Raw genomic sequence first — 27,533 nt, forward strand, 5'->3', positions numbered from 1 at the left:
AGTTTGAAGGACTCTGCAAGTTCCAAATAAATCACATCAGTGGCTTTCATTAATGACTTCAACAGAGTCAATGTGCTATTGTTACTGGAAAGCAGTTCCCCTCGTCCTGTGCAGGGTTGTGAGGGACTGAAGCCTATCCCGACACAGGGCACATCATGTACAGATCAGAGGTCTGATACATGAAGTCAACCCCTTACAGTCACAATGACACTGACAGCAACTCTTCATAGAAAGGCCCCATAGTGTCAGTGGGATCGAGAACCTTCTTGATATTTCAGGGAGTGCCTACTACCTGTCATTGTTTGTACAAGTATTTGAAAATTTGTCGAAGTAGCCTGTGGTACTGTTAATCTCATCAGACTATAAGCTCTGATGTTGTCTGGAACACTTTGACTCTTGAGATATTAGAGATCTGTCTTGAAGCACAAGGTAAAAAGCTCTCTTCATCTTGACAAGTTTTTAGACTTTTTGTGTTTTAAGCAGAAATTGTCAGAAAAGTTACCACACGAATAGGTGGTGCCATTGCAGTTGCAGGATGTCACTTTCTAATCTTTCAATGGCTGCTCATTGCATTATTGTGATTGCATAGTCCCAACTACTAACATTAAATTCCAAAAGCTGACTGCACTGGCCCTACCCATTCATGTTACCAGCGGTGTGTCACACAGCTAAGACCAGCATCTCCAAGTCTCAGACCTTGTTTGGGATCCCAAAGCATGGGTGTCTCAATGCAGATGAATGGTAACATCTCCCTCAAAGGTTTTAGTGGAGGCTTGACGGTTAGCAAAGAGCATGGCTACGTTTACCTAAAGCCCTAATCTAAAAACCATAAGCCATAAACAAGAACAGAGATAAAAGTGACTGAGCGAGCTTTTGTGAAAGATTGCTGATTTCAATTCTTTGTAGTACCCTCCTTCTTTCTGCTGCTTTGCAATGAGAGGAGCAACAGTAGGTGGTGCAGGCACTTAGCATGTCTTCCGGTGAAGCTCACCTTAGTGGTCTCCAAGCAACATGGCAGTCCGGAGTACGGGACAGGGGAAAAGACATTTGTACTAAAGTGTACTAAATGGGAAAAGACATTTGTACTAAAGTTTTCTACAGGGTGTTTTTTTTGCATTTCATCACTTGATCGGTATGTAGACTGAAAAGACATCTACCGAAACTTTAGTGAATTTATTCAGAATATAGTTTCAGTAAACTTTCCACGGAAACAGTAAATGGCTGGGTTATCAAGTCACTGGCGTAAATATTATAATTGCATCTTCATTTTTTTTGCTTTATACTTACCATAATGCTGCCTTTTTGCCCCCAACACCCTTTGTTTTCTCCCAATCCCTTTCCCATTTGCCTTTCTTATCCAATGCGCACCAACCTCCGTCGTCAAACCAAGGTAGTGAAAGTGGTCGGAGTACCCCCAGCTTATCCACCTATTCTGATGGCAAATCTCCCTCATCTACTTCTACATACGTGGCTGCTCCGAGGCATTTCCACATACCAGGTAGGCCATAACCGCACCGCTTGGCTCGCAACTCAGCTCCGAATTTTCTCTACATCTTTACACGTTCTATAGACTTGGCTGTCGTAACTGAGGTGATTTACAAGGTAAGCTATTAGGTCATAATCAAACAACAATCAAACTTTCCATATATAAGTTGTGCCAACTTCTTGAGGAAATTAAATGTTGCAGTAATGATTTCATATTAAGGTGTAATTCGGTTTAATTCAATTCAATTTTATTTATATAGCGCCAAACCACAACACAGGTTATTTCATGGCACTTAACACATTTAAAGTCCTTACAGCAGAATGTTACAATAGTATACCGACTAGTACATTAGCACCGAGCTGAAAAGCACTGTTTTACTCACTTTTACTGTGGTTGAAAGTTTGAAGTCTGTTGCACCTTCAACCCACCTAACAGTGGCGGTCAGTTTACTGCCCACACTGTAGTTCTCCATCACTGCAACAAGGTTTAAACTTAAACTCCTGGAGGTCAGCTACTGCAATAGTCTGGATGGTCTTAAGATGATTTGTGTTTTTAAAGAAAACTAGTCTTAACCAGACCTCTTTCTTTCAGGGTAAATGCATAAAGTATTGCCAAGCATTGACCGGAGTGGGCTCGTCATTACCAAAATGATTACACTGGGCTTCACGCAAGAACACTTTTATATTCTATGCTCAAGCTATTTATTTTTGCTGTGACGCTTGTTCGTACGAGTGTTCCAGGTCCGCTTTAGCAAATGGATCGTACACGGCTAATTCAGCTTTTTGGAAGCCACCTGTAAATCAGTATACTACTGAAAGCTACCTGTTCTGCTCCGTTAGTGGGCAAGGTGCATTCACAATAGTTTCAAGTTTTTCTCTCTTACTCAATGCCAAGGCCTCAAGGACAGATGCAACTTTTAGTGAGAACACTGAATGTAAACTCAACAGACAAATCCCTTTATACAGTTGGTTCGGGCATGAGGCCCAAAGTCTTTCCTTTGTACTTTACAAAGCAGCACTTGTTGTATCTAGCTTTGGATTGGACCGCGTACGTTTCTTGGTTTGTTTTATTCCTAGTCTTCCTGCTGTTTGCTAATTTCAAAACAATGTCTGTTTGACACGGAAATGATCAGAGGTTCCATTATTTAGGAATACATTTACAATACATTGGACAGTAGTTGACATTAAACTGTATCCTTCATTGCTTGTTTGTCAAAGATTGAAGTCTGTTTTTCCAATACATTGTTCCCTCTGACAATTCCACTGTCAGTCATGCAGAAGGGAAAAACCCCACTCATGTTGGAACCAAGTTAAGTTGAAAAAACAGCCAATGATTATCCACTGAATGTTTTTCATAGTCTTTGTCCTTATTGCTTCTATATGGATATTGTTTCAGATGCTAGCAGGCACTGAAACAAGTCAGAGAAATGACCCACATGTGTTGTTTTATTGTGAGTCATGTTTCTGCTGTGGCTGAATGTGTGACAGTTGTTGCTAAGCATCTCTGTCAGAGGTCTGTTCGTGTCCTCTGACACTAAAATGGATTAGATTTGCCTCAGGGGACAACATACTGCCCTCATCATCCTCCAGAGGTACTTCAGCTAAAGTTACAGTAAACAACAAGTCTTAAAGCAACTTTAAACCTTTTTTATTCATTGTTGTAATGTTAATATTATTAATTGAGGTGCTCTTTTGAGTAATTGTAATTTGAAATTCTTGAAAGACATCTACTACAAGTAGACTGTTTAACACTTGGAGACCATGCGTGGTTTCTGATATTATTCTTTGAGTGTCTGCATCAAATAACCTCCCATTCCCCTTCAACAAAGACCAATAATTGAATATATTTTGAATATGTTGCATGAATACTATTAGACATGCTAATGTTTCTGATGTGCCATAATAAAAATGACAAATGTCTTGAGTTGAATCAAGCTATTCTGCAGCCCCCGTTTTGCTTCTTCAAAATTTCGCATCCCTCAGTAACGGCTAACTCATGTTTCCTTTTCTCCATTCTCTCTCTTTCTTTCTCTCCCTTCCATGTTGGCTTCTTTCATTTTCTTTCCTCTGCTCTATTCCCATCTTCAGAGACTATGGTCAAAGATAATCTCTATAGAAAACCCCCCATCTACAGACAGCATGGTATAGTCCACTTCCTCTTTAACACCACCTTCTCTGGTCTGGTCTCTGCACGATGTGTAGCATGTCGCCTGTCAGTCATCTCGTTTATCCCAGTTCCCCTCTGTTGTCTTCAAGGCCCGCACTTGTCTATAGACTCTATGGATAGCCATCCATAGAGCTGGTGTAAGATTACTGCACCCAATTGAGATAATAGACACGTGCAGAATCTACAAAGTTGGACAGTGGCCAATAGTATGACAAATTAACAAAAAAAAGCCAGTGAATTTTGCAACCCGAAGGTTTTGAAGAAGGAGAAGAAAAAAAAAGGCTCTATGATGGTACCTGCTGTGTAACCCACTCTTTGAGAGCAGTTGTCCCTCCTGGAAACAAACCTAAATGCTATAAACATGCAATATAGCAATTGTTATCAGCCTACCCCGGCATTGAGACCACATCTGGCACTGTGCTGAAGACAGTGCATGGGTCTGTTGGTCCACTGATGTGGGTTTGTCACTCCAGTGAGTAGATTAAATACTGTAGATCCCAGGAAGATCAGTTTAAATGTTAGACCGTTGAGTCTGAGGGCACACTCGATCTAAAAAGAAAAAAAAGAAAAAGAAAACTAAAAATTTTAATTGGAACCACATACTTCCCAAACCTCGATGAAGTGGTTTAGTTCCCTGGAGCCATTAGTGTGCCTAAAAAAAAGTGCCTGTTGGATTGTCAAAAAGCATATGAAATATATGCTACACAGAAACTGGTCATGTCTACTGTGAAAAGATTCTGACACTTTTTGTATCGGACTCTAACAGGCCATTCACAACAGGTATGAATAACTTTCTCCTTTAGACATCTTTGGACAAGGCCTCATAATCTGGTTTAAAGCATATTTACCCTTGAATCTTAGTATACTGTCGCTGCTGTGGGAAGATTTTTTTTAAATCTTTGACATTGGATCTTATAGATTTCAGTAAACAAAATCCAGAACCATGTTAACCTGCGGGTTGGCAATAGGGTTAGCACTTCAGTTGATACATTTATCTGAGAATTTGACTATCAGTGCAACAGTGACTTTTTCACTGACATGACTGAAAGGTTTGACCCCTCGTGCACTGAAGCAGCAGTTAAAGGTATTTCAAAGTAACGACAGGGAGGAAGCTCTTTGATTTGGGTCCAGAGGCACTGTTATTTTGCTGACCTTAACTTTAATGTTAGGAACAAATTCTGCAAAATTGGGTTTATCTCTAATAAACATTGCCACATCAATAATTCACTTTGATAATTCAGCCCATTTGGGACTGAAGCTGATTTGGATTGTGCCCCTAGGCTGTTATTTGACTCATCCCGTTCATGCATGTCTGCACTCATCTCACCAGCTCATTCGTTTGCTTTTAGTGGTGACTGTGTGTACACTGTGAATGGTTGGACACATGAATCACATTGTATTGTGGCATCAGTGTTGTGTTGATCAACGTTTCAATCACTATGTCTCTCCCCTAATCACCATTTGTGTGTGTAAATTATAGCGTTCAGTCCTCACTCTTGTTGCCCTCGAGGTATATGTTGCATATGTAAAGAAACACCGTCTAGCACATGGCAGGGTCACCCAGAACGCATGAACACGGGAGTTCAAGATGCTTATATCACCTCTATCACACAAGGAAAAGTCATCTTTATCAAACACGACAAGTAAATCAGCTGCGTATGGCATAGTGCCTCAGATTTATGAGCTGGCTTTCAGAGGCTTGATTGTATGCATTCAAGCAGACATTAGGTCACCGACAAAATTTTCTCTCTGCCAAGAAAAGGCTGCTTCTAAACTGTTAGACTGTGTAAGCTGGATTTAGTTTTGGAACGGGCTACATCTACTTTGTGGGAATTTGGTCTACTGATCGAGGTATCTAATACTTCAAGAGGGTTCAATATGGAATCATGTAGAAAAATTCACATACCGTTAAATTATACACTTCAACACAAAGTATGTTGAAGGTACGTCAAAAGCAACACAACATTGTTCAACATGTTAAGTTCAAAGTATATGCACAGGTCACTGTCCGCAATTTAAACTGCCTTAATTTTGACAATGCATTTTTCTTGACCTGACAACCTGACAATACACTTTAATGAACACTGCATTCGACTACCCAGTGATATGCAGTATGTGCATCTAACTGATAGCTTGCCAGTATTGCTGAGACAGCATCCAATGTATTATAACTACTATGGGGAAGTTTACTTTTGAAAATATATAATATTGAAAAGGTTACAGACAGAACCTTGTTAAAATGGAATCTATTGTAACCTTTGTAATTACCTCATCAAAGTAATATCAATTATTACATTTGATTACTTTTTCATTACCAATGTCTTGAACACGAACATGACATGAACATGAATGACAGAATTTAATACAATTTCTCCATGGATATTACTCGTACTTGGCCCATTTTGCTGTGTTGGGGAATCATCGACATCCAATGCAGGGACCACGAACTACACTAATTATATTTTTTTATCCTCATAATTTATTGATTCCATCTGACAATTTTTTTTCATTGCCCTAATGACTCACATGTTTTTTTTCTTTATGACACCTAAATTGGTGCTCTCTTGACCCAAGGGTGTTGCTAAAAGTTCAGGCCATCAAATTGTCTAAAATGGAGCAGTTCATCCTGTGGGGATAACTCGGGCCCTAAGCCAAAGTCACAGAAGTATACCACTTTGTTGGAAATTTGGGGCTGATGGGGGGGACCATGACTATTCAAGACTACATTACATGTCAGATCATTTCCAATCATCCTCAGAGGACCATGCATATCCAACCAGCCTGGATGCTGAGATGTGTTGCTCACTAATGGGTCAAACTCCCACAGCATAGAGTGTAGCCCTTTAGATACAATGTTGATAACTATGTAAGTGGTTGCTATCCACTTTTTTTTTTTTACATGGCACATGTGGAGCTCCCTGCAGATGCTGTCTGCAGCTGATGATGTCATGCCTCAAGGGTGATTTACACCAGAGTTAATAGTGCAGTAGAGTGGAGCTGAGAGGCAGATAATCCAGCACATTAACTGTGACATCCTGTAACATCTGACTGTTTTACAGCTTCTAGAACATCTTGGCAGGATGGTGAGGATAGCAAGGTGGGTCTGTGTGTACAATATGTGTATGTGTCTCTACCTGTCTGTCTATCTAAGTCATTTTCTTAGACTTTACAAATACTGTACATCCATTTACTAATTCACTAACTCATACTTTGCCATCATCCATCACTTCTGTCCATCTCTCTGTCCGTTTCTGTCTCCGTCCACTCTCTCCTTCTCTCTGTAGAGGACCAGTTGGATGATCTTGAAGAGTGAGATCGATGGTCATATGGGTCCAGAAGAGCTGGATCCCTGTAAATCCACCTGCAGTCTGCCCACTGACACCTCCCAGCCCAGTGAGTAACCATTCACCAGCTCAGCCAAATACTGAACCATCGCGAAGGCATACAGTAAGAAGAAATATATTTTCTTCTCTGTAGATTTCCCCTACAATAAGTCTGCATCTTTACCCGGCTATGGAAGGAACGGCATCTACAAGGTGGGCGGCCGAATTTGTGTGCTAACAGGTCATGCAGTAGGACATGAGAGTACTTTAAACTCTCGTGGATATAAGGCAGATCAGCCACGTAATTTCACACATGCAGAGGAAACATCAAGCCTAAAGTTTTTGGCAGGGCTCAAGCCACAGTGGAGGCTGCCTGACGCTGGAGCATTTGGGACTCCGAAAAGTGACTCGTAAAGGGAAACGGGGGGCTGTCTATGACCTAACCGAGCACACCTACAGGTTAACCCTTAGAACCCTATGAAAGCAAAGTGCGTTCAAATTCACTCCTCTTTCCCTCAGTTGAATACTGACGACAGATGCATCCTCTGAAACTGCACAACTTGCGCTTTCCAAAAAGTGTCTGTGCCTTGTCTGCATGACGAAGCGTTGCGGAGATGATCGAAGTTGAAGTTACGTCGTTGTTACACTCTGCATAAAGCTTGTGTCCATCTCCACCCCCGCGACTCTTAATTAATGAATTCCTGAAGTCCAACTCGCTTTACAACGTACTGCCTATCAAAATAAACAGCAGAACTTACCCTTTCTGATGACACCTGTTGTTTCTCTGTACGACAAAGCTTTTTCAGCTAGTCCAGTTTTTAAATCACAGCTGACCCCTGTCTTCACAACAACATAGGACTGCCATTACATCCAGTTTGCATGCAAAAAAATTACGAGAGTAATAACAATGTATTTGTGGGCCTACACTACAGCTGAGTTATTAGCACATATGCCCTCAGTGTGAGTCCCTGGTTTGGGCCCTTGGCCACCTGCGATCATTCATGACATTTATTTTCCACGAGGCATTAGGCACATATTTTTCCAAATTGCTGAGTCATACAGTGTTCCACAAACATGGTTCAGATATTGCCAGATTCTATACAATCTCCACTACACAATTATAAAAAGATACATCTGCTGACAATATTTTCTGGTAAAGACACATGTGAAAACACAACAATTTCATAAGACAAAATACTTGTTTTCATCGATATAAAGGCTAGTATAAATAATGTCTTCGGATAGCCTAGACTGTCCTGAAAAAAACAAGATATAGCAAGAATGGTTAGCCCCAAAAATGACCAAGTTATGAGCTTTAAAGGGAAGGTGGTGAAATGACTCTGAAAATGGCCTCGCGTTCAAAGGGTGACCTTCTCTGGGTTTGGCTGCATCATGTGACTGAGGTTTTGGGAGGATCCGACAGCTTTTGCCTTTCTAACCACTAGATGGAACTGTTTTATTCAGGTTCTTTCCCTCACTGTTGTCACTGTCAAATATGTTCCACCACGGCTTTATCAAATCAGCACCCTGCAGCTCTGCACAGCCTCCCACTCTCTACCTCATCAACACGGGAACCCTCAAAGTAACATTTAAAACCATTTCTAATGTTTTCCTCCATCTTTAAAATCAACCTCCTCGAGCTTCTCTCACAGTTTTGGTGTCAGATTCCTCAGGGGTCGGTCAGTGCCGTTCACTCTACACACGCACAGCTCCGGTTTATTATGAGGACGTTGGGGGTATTTTGTCTATCATCCACTGATGTGGTATTGCGGCTCTCCCTCTGCGTTTGTTGATGGATGGAGCACAGGCAGACAAAACAGAACAGAGGAGGAAATGAAAACTCCGGAGCCATGGTGTAAAGTACAGTGAACTATTTTTCACTTGCTGACATTACTCTTCGGTCTTGGTGACATGGTGGATTTAGAGCGGTGGAAGTAAAATGAAGGGAGACAGATTTTTTTTTTTTTTCGATTAAAGTAAATATGAAGTATGTAACGTTATACTTATAGTAGAATATAAACCACCTTTGTATTTACATTGCACACAAATAGAATGACAGCTCATAAAGTGTCTATTTAAAATAATTAAAAAAAAAATTGATTTAAAACACATCTTTAAAAACTGCAGATGAGATGAAAGATGTTGCTAATTTCCAACATCAGTGCTTCCTTCTTTCATCAGTTGCCTTTTAGTCTCTCCAAACAGAGGGATGCAAGCTCACTATCAGACAGCGGCGTTTCTAGGAGCTGATACGGTCTAGAACTCCGCACACAAGGTGTGGCCAGGGTGTGTGCGTGTACCTGGCAATTTCTTTTGGGTGGTTCACTACATTATATGATCACTGCGAACATAACATTAAATTGATTGTATAGCGATTGCTCTGGACAAAATAGACACGGGATGGCTGAGAGAATTAGATGATTCTTCATGACCGCTGTTAAAGACCCGCTGGCCATCTAAACCTCGGCCTGGAACACACTGCCGGCCTGGCGTGTGCGTTACCTGTTGCTGCGTGACATTATTTCATTTCAGCATCCGTATTAACAAATTAGACACTGCCTGCCGAGAGCCGTTCTCCCCCGTGTCTCACGTCTCACATGTGCGGTGTGTCCTTTATAAAATACAACCGACGCCCGATGGACATTATCAAAGAGAAACCCATTGAATAGAAATAGACGTTGAATAAAAACACTGTCACCTGGTCTACATTAGTCAATAAACCAGTGGATCTCAAATATATGGGCAGCGCTGTCTTTAGAGTGCTGCCTACTTTTTCAGCGTAGTGTCGTTAATGCTCTGTGACCTCGACAGCTGAAAGAAGAACTTGTATACTAGAGGATGTTACTCTGCTCTGTCTACTCATAATCTCTACTGGTGTTTATCCACACACAGGTATCAGCAAGGGTATTAGGTCAGGTACTGATGATTATAGATTTGCTCCTCTGTCAGAAATGATGACACTTAGGCTATCAGAGTGACGTTTCACTCTCCCTTTCCACTGATCAACCTAGAAAAAAAAAATGTGAGCAAATCATGGAGCAAAGCAGGGACCGAAAAACTTTATATGAACCCTGGCTTTTATAAAGACCAGCAGGCTTCTTGGCAGCATGACGCAGAACATCTAAATTATGGGTCTTGCTTAGTGTCTGTTTAATGTGTGTGCTCCTGCAGGCCGCTGAGATGGTGGAGGATGAAGTGGACCCAGACTCCCAGAGCTGGGGGGGCATGAGAGGTGAGAGTGAACATGAACTCAAAGCTGTTAAGCTTCAGCTCTTGTCTAACTTTTTGATTGGTGCATCAGAAAAATGTTTAATATATACTGTACAATACAGCCAGTGCAGTCTGAACATTACTTTTTTTTTTTTTTTACTATTCAGTGATTGTAAATCAACGAAGAGGGGCAAACAGCAGAAAGTCCGACCCCTAACCTAATTCTGTTGATCATTTGTCTCACTTATGAACAGACTACAGTTAAAAATCCTCTGAAACTAGCAGAAGTGCTACAATCCAGGGCTAGCATAGCATCACAATGGAAGATACCATGGTGTCTGTTGATGTCTGTTGGTAGCAGACAGTCACTGAAAATAGAGAACCACAATAAATCAACAAAATAACAATCGACACCTGCAAATTTGATATTTAAGTCATTGTTTAAATGTTTTTATTTCTAGCAAAAATGGGTTTGGATTTACTGAGGTTCCATCTTTTAAAATCTCAAAATTCTTTGCTTGCGTTAGTCTATTTGACAATCAATTGAATATCTTTGAGTTTTGACCTGTTGGATGGATGAAACAAGCAATCTAAATTTGTCATTTTGGGGTCTGGGTAATTATGACGGGCATTTTGCACTATTTATGACATCATTGACCAAAAATTTCATCAATAGCTTAATTTGTGGATTAATCAGTGATCAATATTAATAGTGCAGCCTTTCAACCACCTAAAGTAAAGTTGAAAGTTGTTGACTATTTAACACTGAATTTCCTTTTTGTTTCTATTTGATAACATAAAATCTCTAAACTTTGTATGACTTTGTATAGATGTTTTGTTCCCTTTTCAAAGAAAGAACGAACGTTTCTCTAAACTTCTGTGTTGGCAAAAATCAAGGTGCAGTCATTCAAATTAATAACTTGCAGTCTTTAAGATATTAAATTAATTGTAAATTAACATTTGAACATATTTCAGTGTGGCTACAGACCACATCTAGGAACTAAAAGGAAGACTGCTCCAATAAAGGTGTTGAATGATATTTGATGAAAACTGACTGAGGTAAAACATTATTTCTGTAATGTAGCTGTCGATACTTTGAAGGCTGGGTTTATGATGCTGCTGTTAAATGATGACAACATGTGGAGTTCTTCAGCGTTCTATTGTTGGACCTCCTCAGCATCATTAAAACTGTCTGTGCTCTCTTTGCATCATAATTACTGAAGTCAACCAAAAATAAGGCAAAATGTGAAACTGAACTCATGAAGGTTTTATTATCTTTAGTTTTGTTGCCATTAGCAACGCATGCCACATAATTTTATGAGCAAAGATTGGACATTTTTAACAGGAATTAAACTTAACCTCTCTAATCTAGTGTTTATGCACACAGTCTGGCACATTTGGCTTAAAAAGATGCAGACATTTTCTAACACAGTTGCTCATCTTTTTGTTGAGTTTCATGTCCATCCAAGTGGAGGTGCTCCAATATCAGTCAGTTTATCGCTTCTATGCAGAAACTAAAGGGAACTTTCCAAAACCTGGTTTCCCAAAATAACCACTCAAACGTTGCAGTTATATTGTTACAAAAGCTCACAGGGTCAATCCCCAAAACAGAATCTTTCCCTCCAGGTAATTACATCAGCAATGTCTTAATCTATGAAACATATAAAGGCCTTTAAAACCTTAAATCTAAGGTCAGTTTATAATCTCTGATTACATTACATATACATTGTGACCAAGCATGTGGGGCCCTGCTGCTCTGGCTACAGATCAGTTACTGGAGGTAACAGTGTGGAGAAGTGATGTCATTTTTCCAGCTGCAGAATTACTGCTGTCTGTTTACAAGTGCATGTGTGTACAGTCTTGGCTGTATCTTAGGCGAACAGAGAGTTGACAGGCTTCCAACCTCATAACAGTGTGTGTGTATGTGCACAGCAACCATTTATAGTGCTTTTTGACGCCTTTGAAACCCAATATTTTTGAAGAGATTTGGGTCCATGAGGTGTAATTTATTTTCAAGCTCTATTATCCTAGTTTTCATAATAGGTCAGCAATTCAAATAAAAACTAATTGTTCCACCAGATTAATTCTCTCCCTCTCTCTCGTTTCCCCCTCAGAGTACAAGGTAAGAGTTTGTTCATACTTTACAAACATACTTTAATATTCTTGGCAGCTTTGTTTAGACATTGGATTATAATTGTATTCCCTAATAAATCTCCCACAATACTTACTTTGTATGTGTGTGCCAGGTCTACCCTTATGAAATGCTGTCAGTGACGCATAGAGTGAAAGTGAAGCTTCCCAGAGACGTAGATCGCACCAGACTGGAGGTGAGCTCTAATCTTCCTCTGATGCTCTGTCTGACCTTCTGTACTCAGGTCATTATCAAGCCTGAGAAAATGTGAAATCATGGCTCACAGAATTATTTAGTCAGGACTTTGTGGTTTGGGTTAAATAGCTATGCAGCTAAGCCAGGTGGGATAAAAGTATCAGCCAAAGCTCAGAGAAGAGCCATTTCCAATTATTTTAAAGGCAGATGAAAAAAAAAAAAAAAAAATGAAAAAAAAAAAAAAAAAAAAAGAAGTTTGATGTTTAGTATACACACTTTAAGGCCAAAAGTGCACAGGAGTGTGTTTTACTTTTTTGCAGAGGTGTAGTAAAACCAAGTCAAGTCAGTAACAAGTCCAAGTGTGAGCACTTCTGTCTGTGTCAAAACTCAGTCCACACCAAATTTTGCAAAAAGAAAACAAACAAACAAACAAACAAACACAAAAATGTAATTTAATTAGAGAAATTAGATTAGAAACGAGGAGAAAACGCCCATAGCTACCAGTGAGGACATCAAAGTTCACACAAATTGTCCACGGTGGGTTTTTCCCAGACTTTTTACTGATTTAAAAATTGGTGGCTTGCAAAGGTGCAATTTGGAAAATGAACTGTTTATGAAATTGGAAGAAAACGTGATTTAATATCTAATCGAGATTCACTATACATTCCAAAGGCATATCACTAATTGAGCAAATTGGGCAACTATACCCTGAGGTCCTCCAAGTTTCATAAGGCAACAATATGAGGGCAGGTAACAATATGATGTCCAGCAATATAATACGTATTTAGTACAATCAAATTCTGTGATTGAACATTAATTGAGGTCAGATTTAATAGTTTTTTTTTAGTTTTTAATAACTAAAACAGTGATAATACTTCTGTTTCTGAAGCACTGTTGCGGAGTTAGGTGTCATCTTACATCCACGATGTAATAGATAGAGCTACATGGCTGCATGTTTAAAATCCAACACATAATGTTTAGTTAATACCTTTAACTCAGAGGAGTTTGGGACCACTGTTGTTTAGCGGTATATTAGCTGCCACTGCTCAGTCTTGCTTTTCTTGCTATACATAGTGCATTGCAATGTATTGCTGTGTATCACGTTGTTGGATTGACTGTTGTATCTCACAGTCTTTCTCAAATAAAATTAAATAAGAATTTGGTTTAACTGTGTGGCTGCAATAAGGTTTTAGACAGTCGAATGTACGACCCAAGCAGCAACCTCTGGGGATGAAGAATGAAGCAAATGCTTGGGTGCCAAAACCTGCAGTTCCACAAATGGCCATTTGAGGCTGGCTCCAAAAGCAAGTCAATCCCCATAGACCCCCATGTTTTTCCATCTCTGTGGTAACAGTGTGGGTTGGTCTTTACTTGTTTCAACGTGACAGTGCTCCTGAGCACAAGCCAGCTCTATAAAGAAATGGGTTTTCCCAGTTTGGCACAGAAAGGAAGTTGACTGGCCCGCACAGAGCCCTGACCTCAGCTTCATCGAACACCTTTGGGCGATAAAGCCTGGCTCACAGCTGGAATCCGCCCAACCTCACCAATGCTCCTGCAGGAGCAGCCAGGGTCCAATATCTGGTGGAAAGTCTAAAACCAGAAGACTGGAGGCTGTTATAGCTGCACATTAATGCCAGAGGTTTTAGAGCGACATGTTCAACAATCACACAAGGAAAATATTTAGGTTGAAACAGTGAAGCAAAAAAAAAAATTCAATGCACTCCAGGATTTTATTGAGAAATGTTTGTCTAATTTGTGGTAGTGTTCCTTTATTTCGTCCTGGGTCAGACTAAGTTTAACCCACATGCATGTTGTATAATATTAAAAAAAAAATCAACATAATTGTACTTAATGTCCCTTAATAACTAATTTCCTGCAGCTGTTATTCTTACACTACCCATTTACAGATTTTGAATTGAATTCAATGTGTGCTGCTGAAAACAGGAAATGTTTCAGTCATTAAAGTAAGCCTTTTTGAAAACTTCAGATTGTTGTTAGTCTTGTGGTGCTGCGCTGCTGGTTCTGTTGTCGTCAAAAGAGAAGTAGTCTCCTCCAAAAACACCCTCTTTTAAATATTTCAACCTTCAGTAACCTTAATATGAGAACTCCCAGTGAGTCGGTTATGGGAAGATTGTCCCAGGAGGAGTTAGACCGCCGGGACGTCAAGGTGTTACTGACGCAACAGATGCCCTCTGTGGTTGGGAACGCTAGACTGGAGTCACACTATCAATAGTGTGTATAAGTGTTTGTCAGAGAGAAAAATGCTAACCTCTGTTTTACCTTTCATTGATGCTGATCTTTGACCCCAAACTGGTGTAGGTTTACGCAAACTAATCAGCAGCTAAACTCCCACCAAAGCTCAAACCAGGGCCATGGAGTCACTTTTCCATGAAGCAGTTCAGCCAAATGGCATTTGAAAAACTGCTCTAACTGATATTTAAACACATACACCATGAACTGTGGTTTATGCAAATAAATAATACCAACAGTCAAAATCTGTCTACACCTATTTAAACTTTATGTTGCCAGATTTTATTTGTCAATACTTTTATTTTCAACCAGTTTTATGACAAAAGCTCACAAATATTCGAAATTATAAATATTTGTATTCCTATAAACATAGAAAAATATTATTATTAACATTTCTTTAAATATATCAAGCAAAAGTGATAATGTATGTACGTATGATGATGAAAGTGTAGGATCTGCAACCATACGCAGAACTAAAACGTCATTACCACTCACATATAAAGAACCCCATAAATACAGTTAAAGTTACTTTCGGACATTCTGTGTTCCCAATTTCATCTGAAAACCTGTGAAGATGAGGCTAATTACCGAAGTAGACCAGCTTTAAACAGCTTTGTATTTGCTCAACAATATTACCTTAACAACATTACAATCAATTAATTTGAGCTTGTCCATGCTTATAAACTGAATTTAGGCTCTATTATATGAGAACCAAATAGATCATACTAGCAGTTCCCTGGACAGAAGTTTTGGACCACAAACTATGGTCACAGCTGTAAAACTGTCACTTTTTATGGTTTCTATGGAAAAAAATATGCATGTAAAGTTTCTCTAAAGGTTCCAGGTTCCATGGAGCTACTATAGTTGGTTCAAATTCTTCATGTATTATATCAGTAAACACTGATGACTTTATTATTACTCACTCATTCGTCCTGTGCTTTCAGCATGTGTGACCCTCAATATTAATGCCCTTAAAAGGCTCAACTCGCACACAATAGCAGAAGTCCAGTTTCTGGATCCAAACTCTCTAGCATGTTACATATCTGATAATAAACCAATCAGTCATGTCACAGCAGGTGTTTTGCTATTAATAGCTGACATAAAATATGTTTTGTGACATCACTGATTGGGTTGTGACCAAAGTTTGAAACCATTGGTATTGGCTTTACAATCTCTAGTAATGATAATGTTATTGTATCACGTTATCAGATTTTTTTTTGTTTTTGTTTGTTAAAACATTTTAGTCACTAAATTATTATCCTGTATGTATGACAGGTGAAAAATTACAGGGATCTGGATATTTTTGCCTCAAAGTGAAAACCCAACAGTGCACATTCCTCTTTCTGTTGGCTGATATGGAAAGCAGGTTATTTCACAGGTTATTTCCAGTCTGCTTTTAGTTTGCTGTCTGTTATCACAGAAACACTAACTGCTGTACACCATTTTACAATAAAGCAGCTTATGCTTTTGTTCTGGATCCAAATCAATACCATGTATGTTATTGTTCCATGGCATATTTCTGACATTTACAGAGTTAGTGGGTCTTGGCAGCATGAGCCAAGCCGGGAGTCTGAATAGCACTTTTGTTTGGAAACACTTCTCAGACACAGAATTGAATTCGGTGTGTTAAACCTGAAGACAATGGAAGGCCTGCTTCTGTGCTAAACAAACATCTTTAGATTAGATGGCTTATGTGAGTCCAGTCTAAGAGTTTAAGCTGCTACTGACTTCCCAAACAGAACGAGTGGGTGAGAAAAGTCCAACTGACCTAGAGGCATAAATAATCTCACTGGTTCAGGAAGCTTGATTAAATGAACCACAGAAACAGATGTTTTCGTGGCTGAGTGGAGAATGTGGTTCATTAGCGAAAATTCAACGAGGAGAAAACCGGAGTTTAGGCTTTGGCGTTCAGTGTGGATTATAAGCAGAAAGGCCAGAAATACAACCAAACGGAAATAGATAGCCTACGTGACCTAAAGTTAATACCAGATTTTTGCTGCCCACCAAAACCAATTCCGTAGCTTTAGACGTTTTGAGGGGAGTAAGAACACAACTTGCAGCGGTCAGCACGGCCTCCTACACCAAGAAGGGCTTGGTTGGAACCTGTTGGTCGACTGGGGACTTTGAATGGAGTGCCTGTGTGGGTCCTCAGCAGTCCAAATTGTGTTAGGTTAATTGATGATTATAAGTTGGACAGAGGCATGAATGTTAGAATGAACAGTTGTCTATCTTTATGTGTTGGTCCTGGAATGTCATGGCGACCTGCCCAGGGTGGACCGCACCTTCACCCATATGTTCCGTCATCGTCACCCTGTATGGATGGATGGATGGAAAACTTTAGAAAAGAAACTGTTACTCTGTCTTTTAGACTCGAGTTTGTTCATGCTGCTGTTAAGTTCATTTTAGCACGTTGCAAATACACATTTGATTGAATTATATCACAAAAATAAGAGTGCACTAGAGTTTATGTGGTGTAATTGCCGCTTGGGGATGTTACTTGTTTCCCTGTTTTAATTTGCAATTTGAATTATATACCAGGAACTTTTTTTTTTTGCAGTAGGGCAAAGAGGTGGACAGCAGGCTACTTCTTTAAGTTAACTACAACTACTTAAGGTTGGAGAAGAATCCCAAATTTTCATCATCAAAACAGCAGATGGTGAAATATGTTTTGGGAGTATTCTGTTCATCCCACCAGACAAATTTCACACACTTGTCCCTGGAGCCTTGTGGTTGCCTTACCAAGATACTTTTTGGTTTTTCCTTTAACTTATCACACGTGTAGGTTGTGTGAAGCTGTTAGTACCATGGATGTTCTCTGTAAGTAAGTATGTTTTTTTCTGCTGGGTTTTACTTGCAGAGACACCTATCTCCTGAGGACTTCCAGCAGGTTTTCGGCATGACCCTGGACCAGTTTGACCGCCTGGCCCTCTGGAAGAAGAATGACCTAAAGAAAAGGGCACGCCTTTTTTAGACAGAAATAAAAAAATTTTAAAAAAAAATGGCTGATCAACATGTCAACAAGCATCTGGAAGGAAACAGAAAATAAAAACCACCCATCTGACATACCTATATATGCACCGCCATGATAGCCCTACTGTCCACCTGTAAAACGCCCGCCATCTGCCTGTGAAGCCGCGGGGGGTCGCTCCGTATCGGGACATTTCCACGACGTCGGCGCAGCATTTGTCGCTTTTTGTATGCAGTGTGGTCCCAATGTTTGACTGACAACCTTACAGACGAGGACGAAGAGCTGCGTTTGCATGGCCTGTGTTGATGCACCTCGTCTCCAGTGTGGTTTCTGCATCCGCCCCTACCCTCCCCCACCCCGACGCTTTCTTACACTCCGACAGAAACAACAGCTTTTTCTCATTCTCGTGCAGGCCTCTCTCCAGCTCGCTGTGGTTCTGACTGTTTTATGTGCGCCTTCTCTCACTGTCAGTCTTGACTCCCTTTGTATCTCCAGTTTATTTTCCATTTGAGAGGGTTTACCGCCTCGTCCGTCTCTACACATCATCTTTTTGCTGCCTTTCTCTCTATCGCTGTGTCTTCTTCCTACACCAAGTGACTGCTGCATTGTCAAGCCGGTTAATTTTTTATAAACTTGCCGTTACTTTAGGACAGTGAAGAGACTGCAGACTTGTACACATTCACTGCTCAAGCATGTCAAGGCCAAAGACAGGGAAAAGAAACGACTTCAGCATCTCTGATCTTTAACTTCAAAAACTGTCATAAAGCACCTTATCATACACTTCTGTTTTACATTTTCCTTCATGCTCTTTTCATTTGGACAAGTTGGCCGGGAAATTTTGACATTCGTTGCCAGATACGTTTAAATGCAGCTCCATATCTTACACAAGCCTCTCGTAAATCAGCACAGATAGGAGAGCCAGGGGTTGGAGAGCAGCCATAAATGGCAGAGAATCGCAGATAGGGTGAGGGGATAATAAAAAAAAAAAATTAAAAAAAGGAGGGGTAGAGTAGAGAAGGTTTCACGGTGTGCGAAGGTGTCAAACATGAACATGCCAGAGTGACATGCACGCACATCAAGAAAAAAAACAAATGAAATTATTTTTATAAGCTATTTTTGATCTCTGGAAAGGATCATTGAATGCTGATCATGAGATGCAGCTGAGAGAAATCATGATTTTGTTACAAGAAAAAAAAAAGCCCCCACTGATTTTGTTCAGCTTCACAGGTCTTGCTAAACCTCAATACTCTGTGTTATGTCTCCTCAGATAGAGATTTAACTCCTCATGTGTTTGTTGTTTGAAAGTATTGTTGAGTAAAAGCTACATAATTAAGCTGAAGTCCATCAGCTTTGCCTGATTTTCTGGACGTAATTGGTTTATTGCCAACTAACATACTGCAAACTGTATGTGAACATATACTGGACATATACCAGATATATCTGTCTGTATACAAGCCATGGTGTATAACTCTTTAGGCATGCATGAGGATGGGAAAATGGGGTTTGTCCACTGACCTCATATTAGAGATGTATGAAAACATTATCATCAATGTGGTTTGAGTGATTGAAATATTTTCTGGTCTAATTAAAATGCCCGAGTCAGCTGCTTACATTAGCTTGTGTTAGGTATTTATTTTATTACAATATTAAGGAAGGGTTTTTCTTTAGAAAATCTTAAGGGTGTAGTGTCAAAGCATCACAGAGAGGAGCGCTTTTGAAGGGAAAAATATCAAATTTGGAGTTTAATCTGAGTGTCAAATCAAATGTTGCTCCTGTAAGTAACACACTAACTATTGTCATAAATCGTCATGTCCTCTTTCTAATATTCATCTGCTATTAAAGTGCTTTATCCAAACTACCAAGTCACTTTGGGTTGGACTGCTTGAGTTTGTGCAGTGAATGTTAAAAACCTATTACTTCTGGATACCTTCAAGTAAAGTGTTTAAGGTACAGGTGTGTGGATGTTTTTTTTTTTTTAGACCAGTTTAGTTAGTTTTATATAACGTCATCGAAGAGGGGATCGTCTTTCTGAGATGGAAACGTTTCTTTGCACAAGTGAAGCACTGTAATTGGTCTTCAAAATTATCATCAGAGAGGGTTACAGAGAAATGTATACAGCTGTGGCAACATCGGCATATTAAGATAGTGCTATAGATAGCTATTGTGGTATTTAAAGTAACCCTGTCTCCTGAGATTACAGTCATTTGTGACAGAAAATATGTTTTTAAAGTACAACTGCCACCAGATATAAGTTGTAATTGTTTGATACAGTAACATTGGCAGGAACACTTTTAATGACTCTATCTGTCAGGTCACAATATGGGTTTGTTTTTTCAATGATATTCACTCCTGCTGACTAAATCCTGATTAATGATTTATGGTTATGTTCGAGTAACTCCAACCACATGGTTAACATGAGGGGACATTGTGGTTAAATATAAAAAAAATTCAGCAGTGACATCTTTTATCTTTCATTATTTACCCAAAGCTATCTTTATCCACCTTTGCAGTGTTTTTGTAGCCTAAACTGAACCTATGATCCTGCACTTCATCGCCCTATATCCACCCTCTCTCAGTGGTGAAAAAAGTATTCAGATACTTTAAGAAAAAATAAGTAAAAGGACCAAAACAAGTTACTTAAAAATGATCTAATACAAGTAAAAGTGCTTCAACACACATTTTTTTACTTCAATAAAAGTAAAGTATATTACAGTATCAGCTCAAGTATCAGCATTATTAGATCGCTGATACTGTTCCATCAACCAGCATTAGTAATGGTTAATGTTGTAGTTCATTGAGGTGGAACCACTTTGAACTACTTTCATGTAGAGGTAGTTTAGTCCAGTTGATCCAAACCACCAGAAAAATCTGAGGGATAACATGGGGATAAATTGTAAAAGAGATGAAGAAAAGACCAACTTCTGATTTGTGTTACTGTATTTAAGTTTTTGGACCTTTTAAATCTCTAATCTTTGTGATTTTGTAAAATATGTGATAATTTGATCTCTTCAGGCCTCATTCAATAGAATGATACCATGTGAAAAGTTTAGAGAGTTTAGGAGAAATGTCTATTTGTTGAAACTGCAAACAACACAGACCCAACCCGACACTTTTTTTAAAAAGGTCACAAACTAAGTTTGAAAACCACGGGTCATCATCTTATGTCCCTTCAAGCCATTTCACTCGTAGCAGTTTGATAAATATGGGCCCATCTGTTTTGCAGCATTTACTATATTAAGTAAATACAAGCTTCTGTTTGACTCATAGTACAGAACCTTCCGCTCAACATCCAAGGCTTTACGACACGTTTAAATGTTTGACATAAGTCGTTGGACCACAAGTGTTCTTGCTGCCACTTCGCCGCCTTTTGATGTTGTTCAGTAGTGTTGCTGAAAATCTGCAATACTACTTTAGAGCAATAATTGCACTAATTCACTGACCGACAAGTCCCCCAACTTAACAACCATATATGGAAGAGGTTCTCAACTAGGTCATGGATGTGTCGGTGAAAAAACATAAGTTCAGGGGTAAAAGTCTTTTATTTGAAGTCCTTTTTTTCACATTTCCATTGACAACGCGAGACGTTTGCTCCCAGAGTTGTCATGCCAGTAAATATCTAATGAGCTCTAATTTTGTGCATCTATAAACAGGGTTTGGATGTAATAAGGCTGCCTTTCAATTTAGTTCAAGAAAAGTGATGCTAATTTATTTAATTCAAGATTAATATGCATTTTCATTTCATAATTCATACTTCAGATTAGATTTCCAAAACTTGAAGCTCATCACTGTTTTAACTGAAACAAAAAATGTATGATGAAGTAGTTCAAGGTAAGTCTGCCATTTCATTTAATATGGCCTTTTGCCCTATTTGCACTTTTGTTGAACCTTTTTATGTGTGTTTTTAATAATTCACAAAGGCATTGTGCATTACTGCACTTTAAAAAAAAATAATTAAACTTTAGGTTGTGATTTATTGACTTATTGACAAAGGTCATGAAGGTTAGGCCAGTTGACAAACCTATGGGTGGGTTTGATCTGACTCTGGTAAGACGAGGAGCATGCAAGCAGCAGTAGTAGATACGGTGAGACTGCAACTGATTTCAAACTGATCTTTACTAATGTAACTACGACAACAAAGGTCCTATATTTCAAGTCAAGCCCTGTAAAAAAAACACTGGTGAAAAATGTACAAAATGGGTAAGTTTAAGGGAATGTGGTTCAAAAGCAGGTTTTGTCTTTGGATATATGGTTTATATTTCCGTTTTTATTCATTCACAAAAATGCACCAATTACCATTTATTGCCAACAGTTAAAGGTCTATTGAAGTTGGTTTGTTGTGTCTGAAATGCTTGGGTCTGATTTGTTCACTTTTTGTTGCAAATTTATGAATAAATATCCGGTGTCCATCTTGTAACAAATGTTAAATAAAATGCAGTGTTGACTCTTTGATGTGTTCTGGTTATAAATGGCTGAAGTGAGCTCCCGTTACACTGTTATTAAGATAATGACCAGATACGGCTGCCAAGAACATCCTCTATCTCTAGCAATTTATGTGATGTGGTATTTTCATTGTGATCTTGTTTCTGTTTTGTCATATCCTACTCTCTAATCCTTACAAATCCAACCAAATGGCCATTAATATTCAATGTTTTTTTGTAATTAAATCCAAACTGGATGTCCCTTAGGGGAGTTCCAGGGGTCCGCTGCATCATTACAGCTCCCCCCCAACCACGTTGATTATCTTGTTAAAAAAAAAAAAAAAAAAACTGTTAATGACACCCACCCCCCTTTTTTTTTTTCTCTCGTTGAAAATTCCAGGATCTATTAATGTAAAAATATATATTTCATTTTGTATACCTCAATATAAAGTCCATTCTCAGTGAAAGTCCACTGGAGGTTTCAAGTTGCCAAATCACAGGCTCCGTATCAATCGTGCTCGTTGGACCCACCCCTATAAAATCAGGTTTAAGTGAGCACACAGAAACGTTTCCCTCTTCAGCAGATTAATGTGAAAACAGGCTTCTAGTTTTAAACCCCGTACAGAAATCATTCTGCTCAGACAAGCTTAAACGGTCAACTGTAGGAACAAGGAGAGAACTAAATGCTTTAATGGAGGGGCGATTTAAATAATTTCAATAGATTTTCATTGTATTGCATTAATTTGACAGTTAGCACCATGGAATAATTCATAGGGATGTGGGACAGGTGGCCAATACCAGGTCAAAAATATGGACGTACAGAAGATATCAGAAACAGTCTGTTGTAGCTTGTTGACTCAAGACCAGGCTGAATGTTTTAACAAAAGAAATGCCAAAACCAAACAATAGTTAAAATAATTCACTGGTGAATTATCTTCCAATACTGTTCTAAACATGTTGAATTTATTAGCTAAGAAGTAGTATTAGATATAAGTTCAGCTATCTTGAGAGGAAAAGGCTTTAACTTTTTACAATGTATTAAAGAATTGTTTTATTCAATCATATCAAGGATGATTTCATTTTCAATTGTGTAAAAATTTTAAATTTGTATATTAGAAATTATGTTACACCAATTTACAATTGCTTAAGTATTTTGGTATAAGAACCAGATTTTTTTAATCTAACTAAGTATCCTGTATCATTGACATGTCTTCTTTTAAAACGACTCAAACAACTGGAAAATCCAGTGAGCTGTGAATATTTTGAATTGTGGGTGGACCTCCTGTCTTGATAAAGATTATGTATTAGTACGCACATATTTCCCTGTGTGATAATGGTGGTCGCCTGGTCACAGTTGAATTCGTTTTATAGACAATAGGGCTGAAGGACAAACAAACACATTGTGTTTTGACCATAATTGAGGTCTTACGTAATACATCTGTGATACAGTTTGACTGAAAGCCTTCAAAAGTCAAACTACGTGGCTGCTTCTGCAGATCTGGAACTAATCTGGATCTGCAGAACCATTTCTGACAGAATTAAATCAATGAGTAGCACATGCTTTCAAAATCTTAATTCTTAAAAATGTAAAAAAATCGAACAATATTTCTTAAAAGTCATTGACAGGAATAAATAATTGCAATATGTTTTCTATTAGGTAAAAAGCAGCAGAAATCACTGTTTCTGTGGGTTTTGACTGTAAAGATGAGATAAAAGAAGCGACTTTAGTTGAATGTCTCAGAATATATCTCATCTAATGTCTCTTCAACAGTCTTAAGTGCTGTACGAGGTTGTAATGGAACTCTTTAGACTGGAGAACATGGCCAAAGTCATCTGAGGAGCAGAAACCAAACAGTTTTTTTTACTTCATTTCAAATATTGAGAAACACGTGTAGCCTCAATGGCTGTTAATAGCAGAAGACCCGCCTTCCTCAGACGCAGACTATGATTGGCCAGGGGCTGCTGTCAGTTACTCCCGGCGGTCTGACAGACGTACCCGCCCTTCCTCTATTGTCACCGGCCCGAGAGGAATATTTATTTTGAACATGGACAAGGACAAAAACGACTCAGGTGAGTTGTTTAGTGATTTCAAACGCTTAATTCGAGTCGACTTTCATTCATGAGTTCGGCGTCGGCTCGGTTCGGCGTCACGGAGGTTAACACGGAGGTTAAGCTGGTTTGGAGGCTTAATTCTGTTCTGACGTGTGTCTTCACTTCACGTAAAAGTGATTGGAGGATGCGTGTTTGGTTTGAGTTCATGTTTAAATGCTGAAAATGTTCGTTTTTTTTGACACTGAATTCCTGCTGGGACTGCTGCGGTGGAGCCAACTTTGCGTTGTTTGGTATTTAAACTGCACTAAAATATCACGTTTTGTGTGTTTGTAGCACTGCGCCATGCCTTGATGGTGATATCGTTGTCTTTAATGGTTTTATTGGTTTACGTATTTATTTTCGTTTTGTTTGGTATTTTCTTGTCATTGTAATATTTTCAGCCTCCTTTTTTTTTTTTTTTTAAATTGTTTCAATAGCATCCTTGTGATTTCTATACAACTAACCCAATTGTGTTGATGATATTGGATGGATTTATTTTATACAGCCTATGTAGTTGACTCTCAAACTGCGTTATTTAGATATATTTGAGTACACAGTGTAAAATGCAGAAGTGTCAATGTTGAGAATGGAAATACAAAGAGCCATGTGGTCAGAGAGAAAAGGATGTGAAGAAGGGGAGGAGGAGGAGGAGGAGGAGGAGTAGTAGTAATTGGCAGACCATGTGTGTGATGCCCCGGGCTGGAGACTGCAGGCTGCTCTCAGCATCAGCAGCCCTGCAGGAGGAGGAGGAGGAGGAAGGAGGAGGAGGAGGGGGCCAGCTGGGAGCCTGCATCTCTGTCAGCTCTCCACCCTGTGACCTGCAGACGTGAGGTCGTTGCGATGATTAAAACTCCAGCTAATGGACAGAAGATGCATTTGATTAGAGTTTATTTCAACATTTAAAAATACATGATTAAAAAAAAAAAAAAAAAAAAAAAAAAAAAAAAGGGGTTTTAAGATATGTTGTTAAGGTTTGTAACATCCTGGTAGTGGAGCCACAGTCATCAGCTGATCTGGCAACCCCCCCCCCCCTTCCAAACCCGACCCCTCCCCCCAACCCAACCCTAAATTTACTGTGACAGACTGTGGATGGAGGAGGTCGTTCCAGCGGCTCATTGAGGTGGGACAAATCCAATTTATCAAATACAATAGAGCGAGTGGCCAGACAAAGCATGAGATTAGAAATAATTAGGCTGGAACTGTTGATGGGATAAAAAAAAAAAAAATCAATTGGCACTGGAAATGACTTGTAATAATGTTTAGATAAGCATTGTGCCTTTTTTCTGCTTTTCAAGTGTTGCATTTCACCGTTATCAATTAATCTGCCAATTACATTTTTTCAGATTAATTGATGAAATATGAGATTAATATTTGACCAGCAGTCCAAAGACCTAAATTTACTAATCTGACAGATTACTTGGTTTTATATGAAATTTTTTTTTTTTTTTTTTTTTTTTTTTTTTTACCACAGCAGCAGGAGCAGCCCGATGAAGTTAATGTCTGTCGCTGAGTGACTGAGAAAAATCAAAATTACAACATCGGTCGGCCGAATGATTTAATGCCCTCTGGCTTGCGTTCCTTTCAGGGCTCCTACAGATCACAGGCCTAAATATAGGTCTCTAGATATTTCTCTACGCTGATTTTGTTTTGCAGAACTGCTTGTACGCTGTTCATGTTGTCCTCACGTTTTCTTACCTTTGGCTGCCTTGGCTCTGTCCGAAATCGAAATTCCAAGAAAGCGTTATACTTGCGCAACCTATGGGGTCTTTTTAAAATGTAATTTTACCCTCTGTTTGTGTGTGTGTGTGTGTGTGTGTGTGTGTGTGTGTGTGTGTGTGTGTGTGTGTGTGCGCGTGTGATTCTTGGTATTTCCTCGGTTGTTTTGAAGGCCAGGCCTGCCTCACCACAGGCAGTCTGCTTACGTGACAATGGACAATAGCAGGCAGACGCATCGTATACATCCTGTTGGCTCGTAGGCAGGATGGAGCTCGAAGCCAGCAGTGTAACCCGCGGACGGAGAGGAGAGCGCTGGTGATACTCGGTGTTAACATGGCGTACTTATTCTTTGCATAATCTAGGTCCTCGATCATTTCTGTCTGGATTATTTCCCCCCTTGACAGTTTGGATGTTTGCGCAGCGTAAACATGACAAAGCCCGGTGACGACTGGGGGAGGTTATTGTTTCGTTAATGTCACGGCCGAGAGCAAGCCAGTGCCGACATGCAAGCGTTTCCTAACCTTTAAAGTGTGTCGGCACGTTAAACAAAGCTGCGTCTGGGAACTCTGGCGCAGTCTGGTTATGCAAATTTGTGTTTTGTAATTAAACACGGTGGTTTTCATTTCTTCTGTTGTTTCATTTGAATAAATTCAAAATGCGTGACGAAGGAAAACTGCTCAGTATGTTAGAATAAATACAACTGCGTGTGGTTTACATCTTTACATCTCTATTTGCGTGTTTTCAGATCGTGTCAACCTGCTCACGTTCCAGTGCTATTAGCGTGTTTGCTCACGGGGAAAAGATAACAGCCCGAGCCACTTGTGACACCCACGCACACGGTTGAGTTGTGGCTTTGTTTCTAAGATTGTGCAACCTATGGTTCTACGGTGGCAAGTTTACACACACAGTAGTCGATAGTGTGTATTTCCATCGCTTTAATAGTCAACAATAAATAGTCGCTTTAATAGTCAACGACAGTGATCTCACTGTTTTCAAGTTGTTCTGGATTACTCGATTATTTGATTTTTGATCGCATTGCGTGGAATTTGCTCTCGAACTGTATTTTCTCCTTGCATAAAAAAAAAAAGAACCAAATTTATTCAAAAGACCCACGCTGCTAGCTATAATTACATTTTTAAACAGATCAGCAAATGACAATCCACAGACTTTTCCTAGAATGTATAATAGAAAAAAAGAGACATTTAAATAATGTTATTTTCTTTTGTTCGTCATGCCTAAAGCCTTCGAAGCCAAACTTCATTTCAGTTGCCCGACATTTTTCATCAACTTGATCTTTTGAAAAGAGTTTACTTGAATCGTTATGAATGAGACATCATTCAAATCCACTTGATGAGATAATAACCTTTATTAAAATGTCTGAAGATACCTAAAATGAGATTACTACAAGGGACTTCTCTTCTGGTTTTGTTATTGCATCTTGTATTAATCTTGTGTTGATTTCTACGAATGCACACCATCAATGTTGTGCGGGAACAAAAGTCATGTGATGTTAAAATCAAGTATATCAACATTCAAAGGCGGGAAAACATGAAACATTCAGTGGTCTTACTGTTAAAAT

At 39.2% G+C, this 27,533-nt stretch overlaps 1 protein-coding gene across 8 annotated transcripts in view; it reads left to right on the top strand.

Annotated features, from left to right (window-relative positions):
• The window catches only part of ablim2 (actin binding LIM protein family, member 2), a 103,325-nt gene extending 81,150 nt beyond the window's left edge, over positions 1-22,175 (top strand). For 2 of the 8 annotated variants that reach the window (XM_069159096.1, XM_069159095.1), the window contains exons 14-20: positions 1,391-1,498; positions 3,574-3,627; positions 6,712-6,749; positions 6,937-7,045; positions 7,130-7,188; positions 10,147-10,207; positions 12,300-12,420. In XM_069159096.1, the coding sequence (XP_069015197.1) occupies positions 1,391-1,498; positions 3,574-3,627; positions 6,712-6,749; positions 6,937-7,045; positions 7,130-7,188; positions 10,147-10,207; positions 12,300-12,343 (473 nt within the window). In that variant the 3' untranslated portion in view covers positions 12,344-12,420. The other 6 variants (XM_069159102.1, XM_069159099.1, XM_069159097.1 and 3 more) reach the window with 6 other exon arrangements.
• The last annotated feature ends 5,358 nt before the right edge of the window (positions 22,176-27,533 follow it).

This window comes from Embiotoca jacksoni, unplaced genomic scaffold (assembly GCF_022577435.1).
Source record: "Embiotoca jacksoni isolate LCO1_2020_lvr unplaced genomic scaffold, fEmbJac1.0.p SCAF_24, whole genome shotgun sequence".
Taxonomy (NCBI): domain Eukaryota; kingdom Metazoa; phylum Chordata; class Actinopteri; family Embiotocidae; genus Embiotoca; species Embiotoca jacksoni.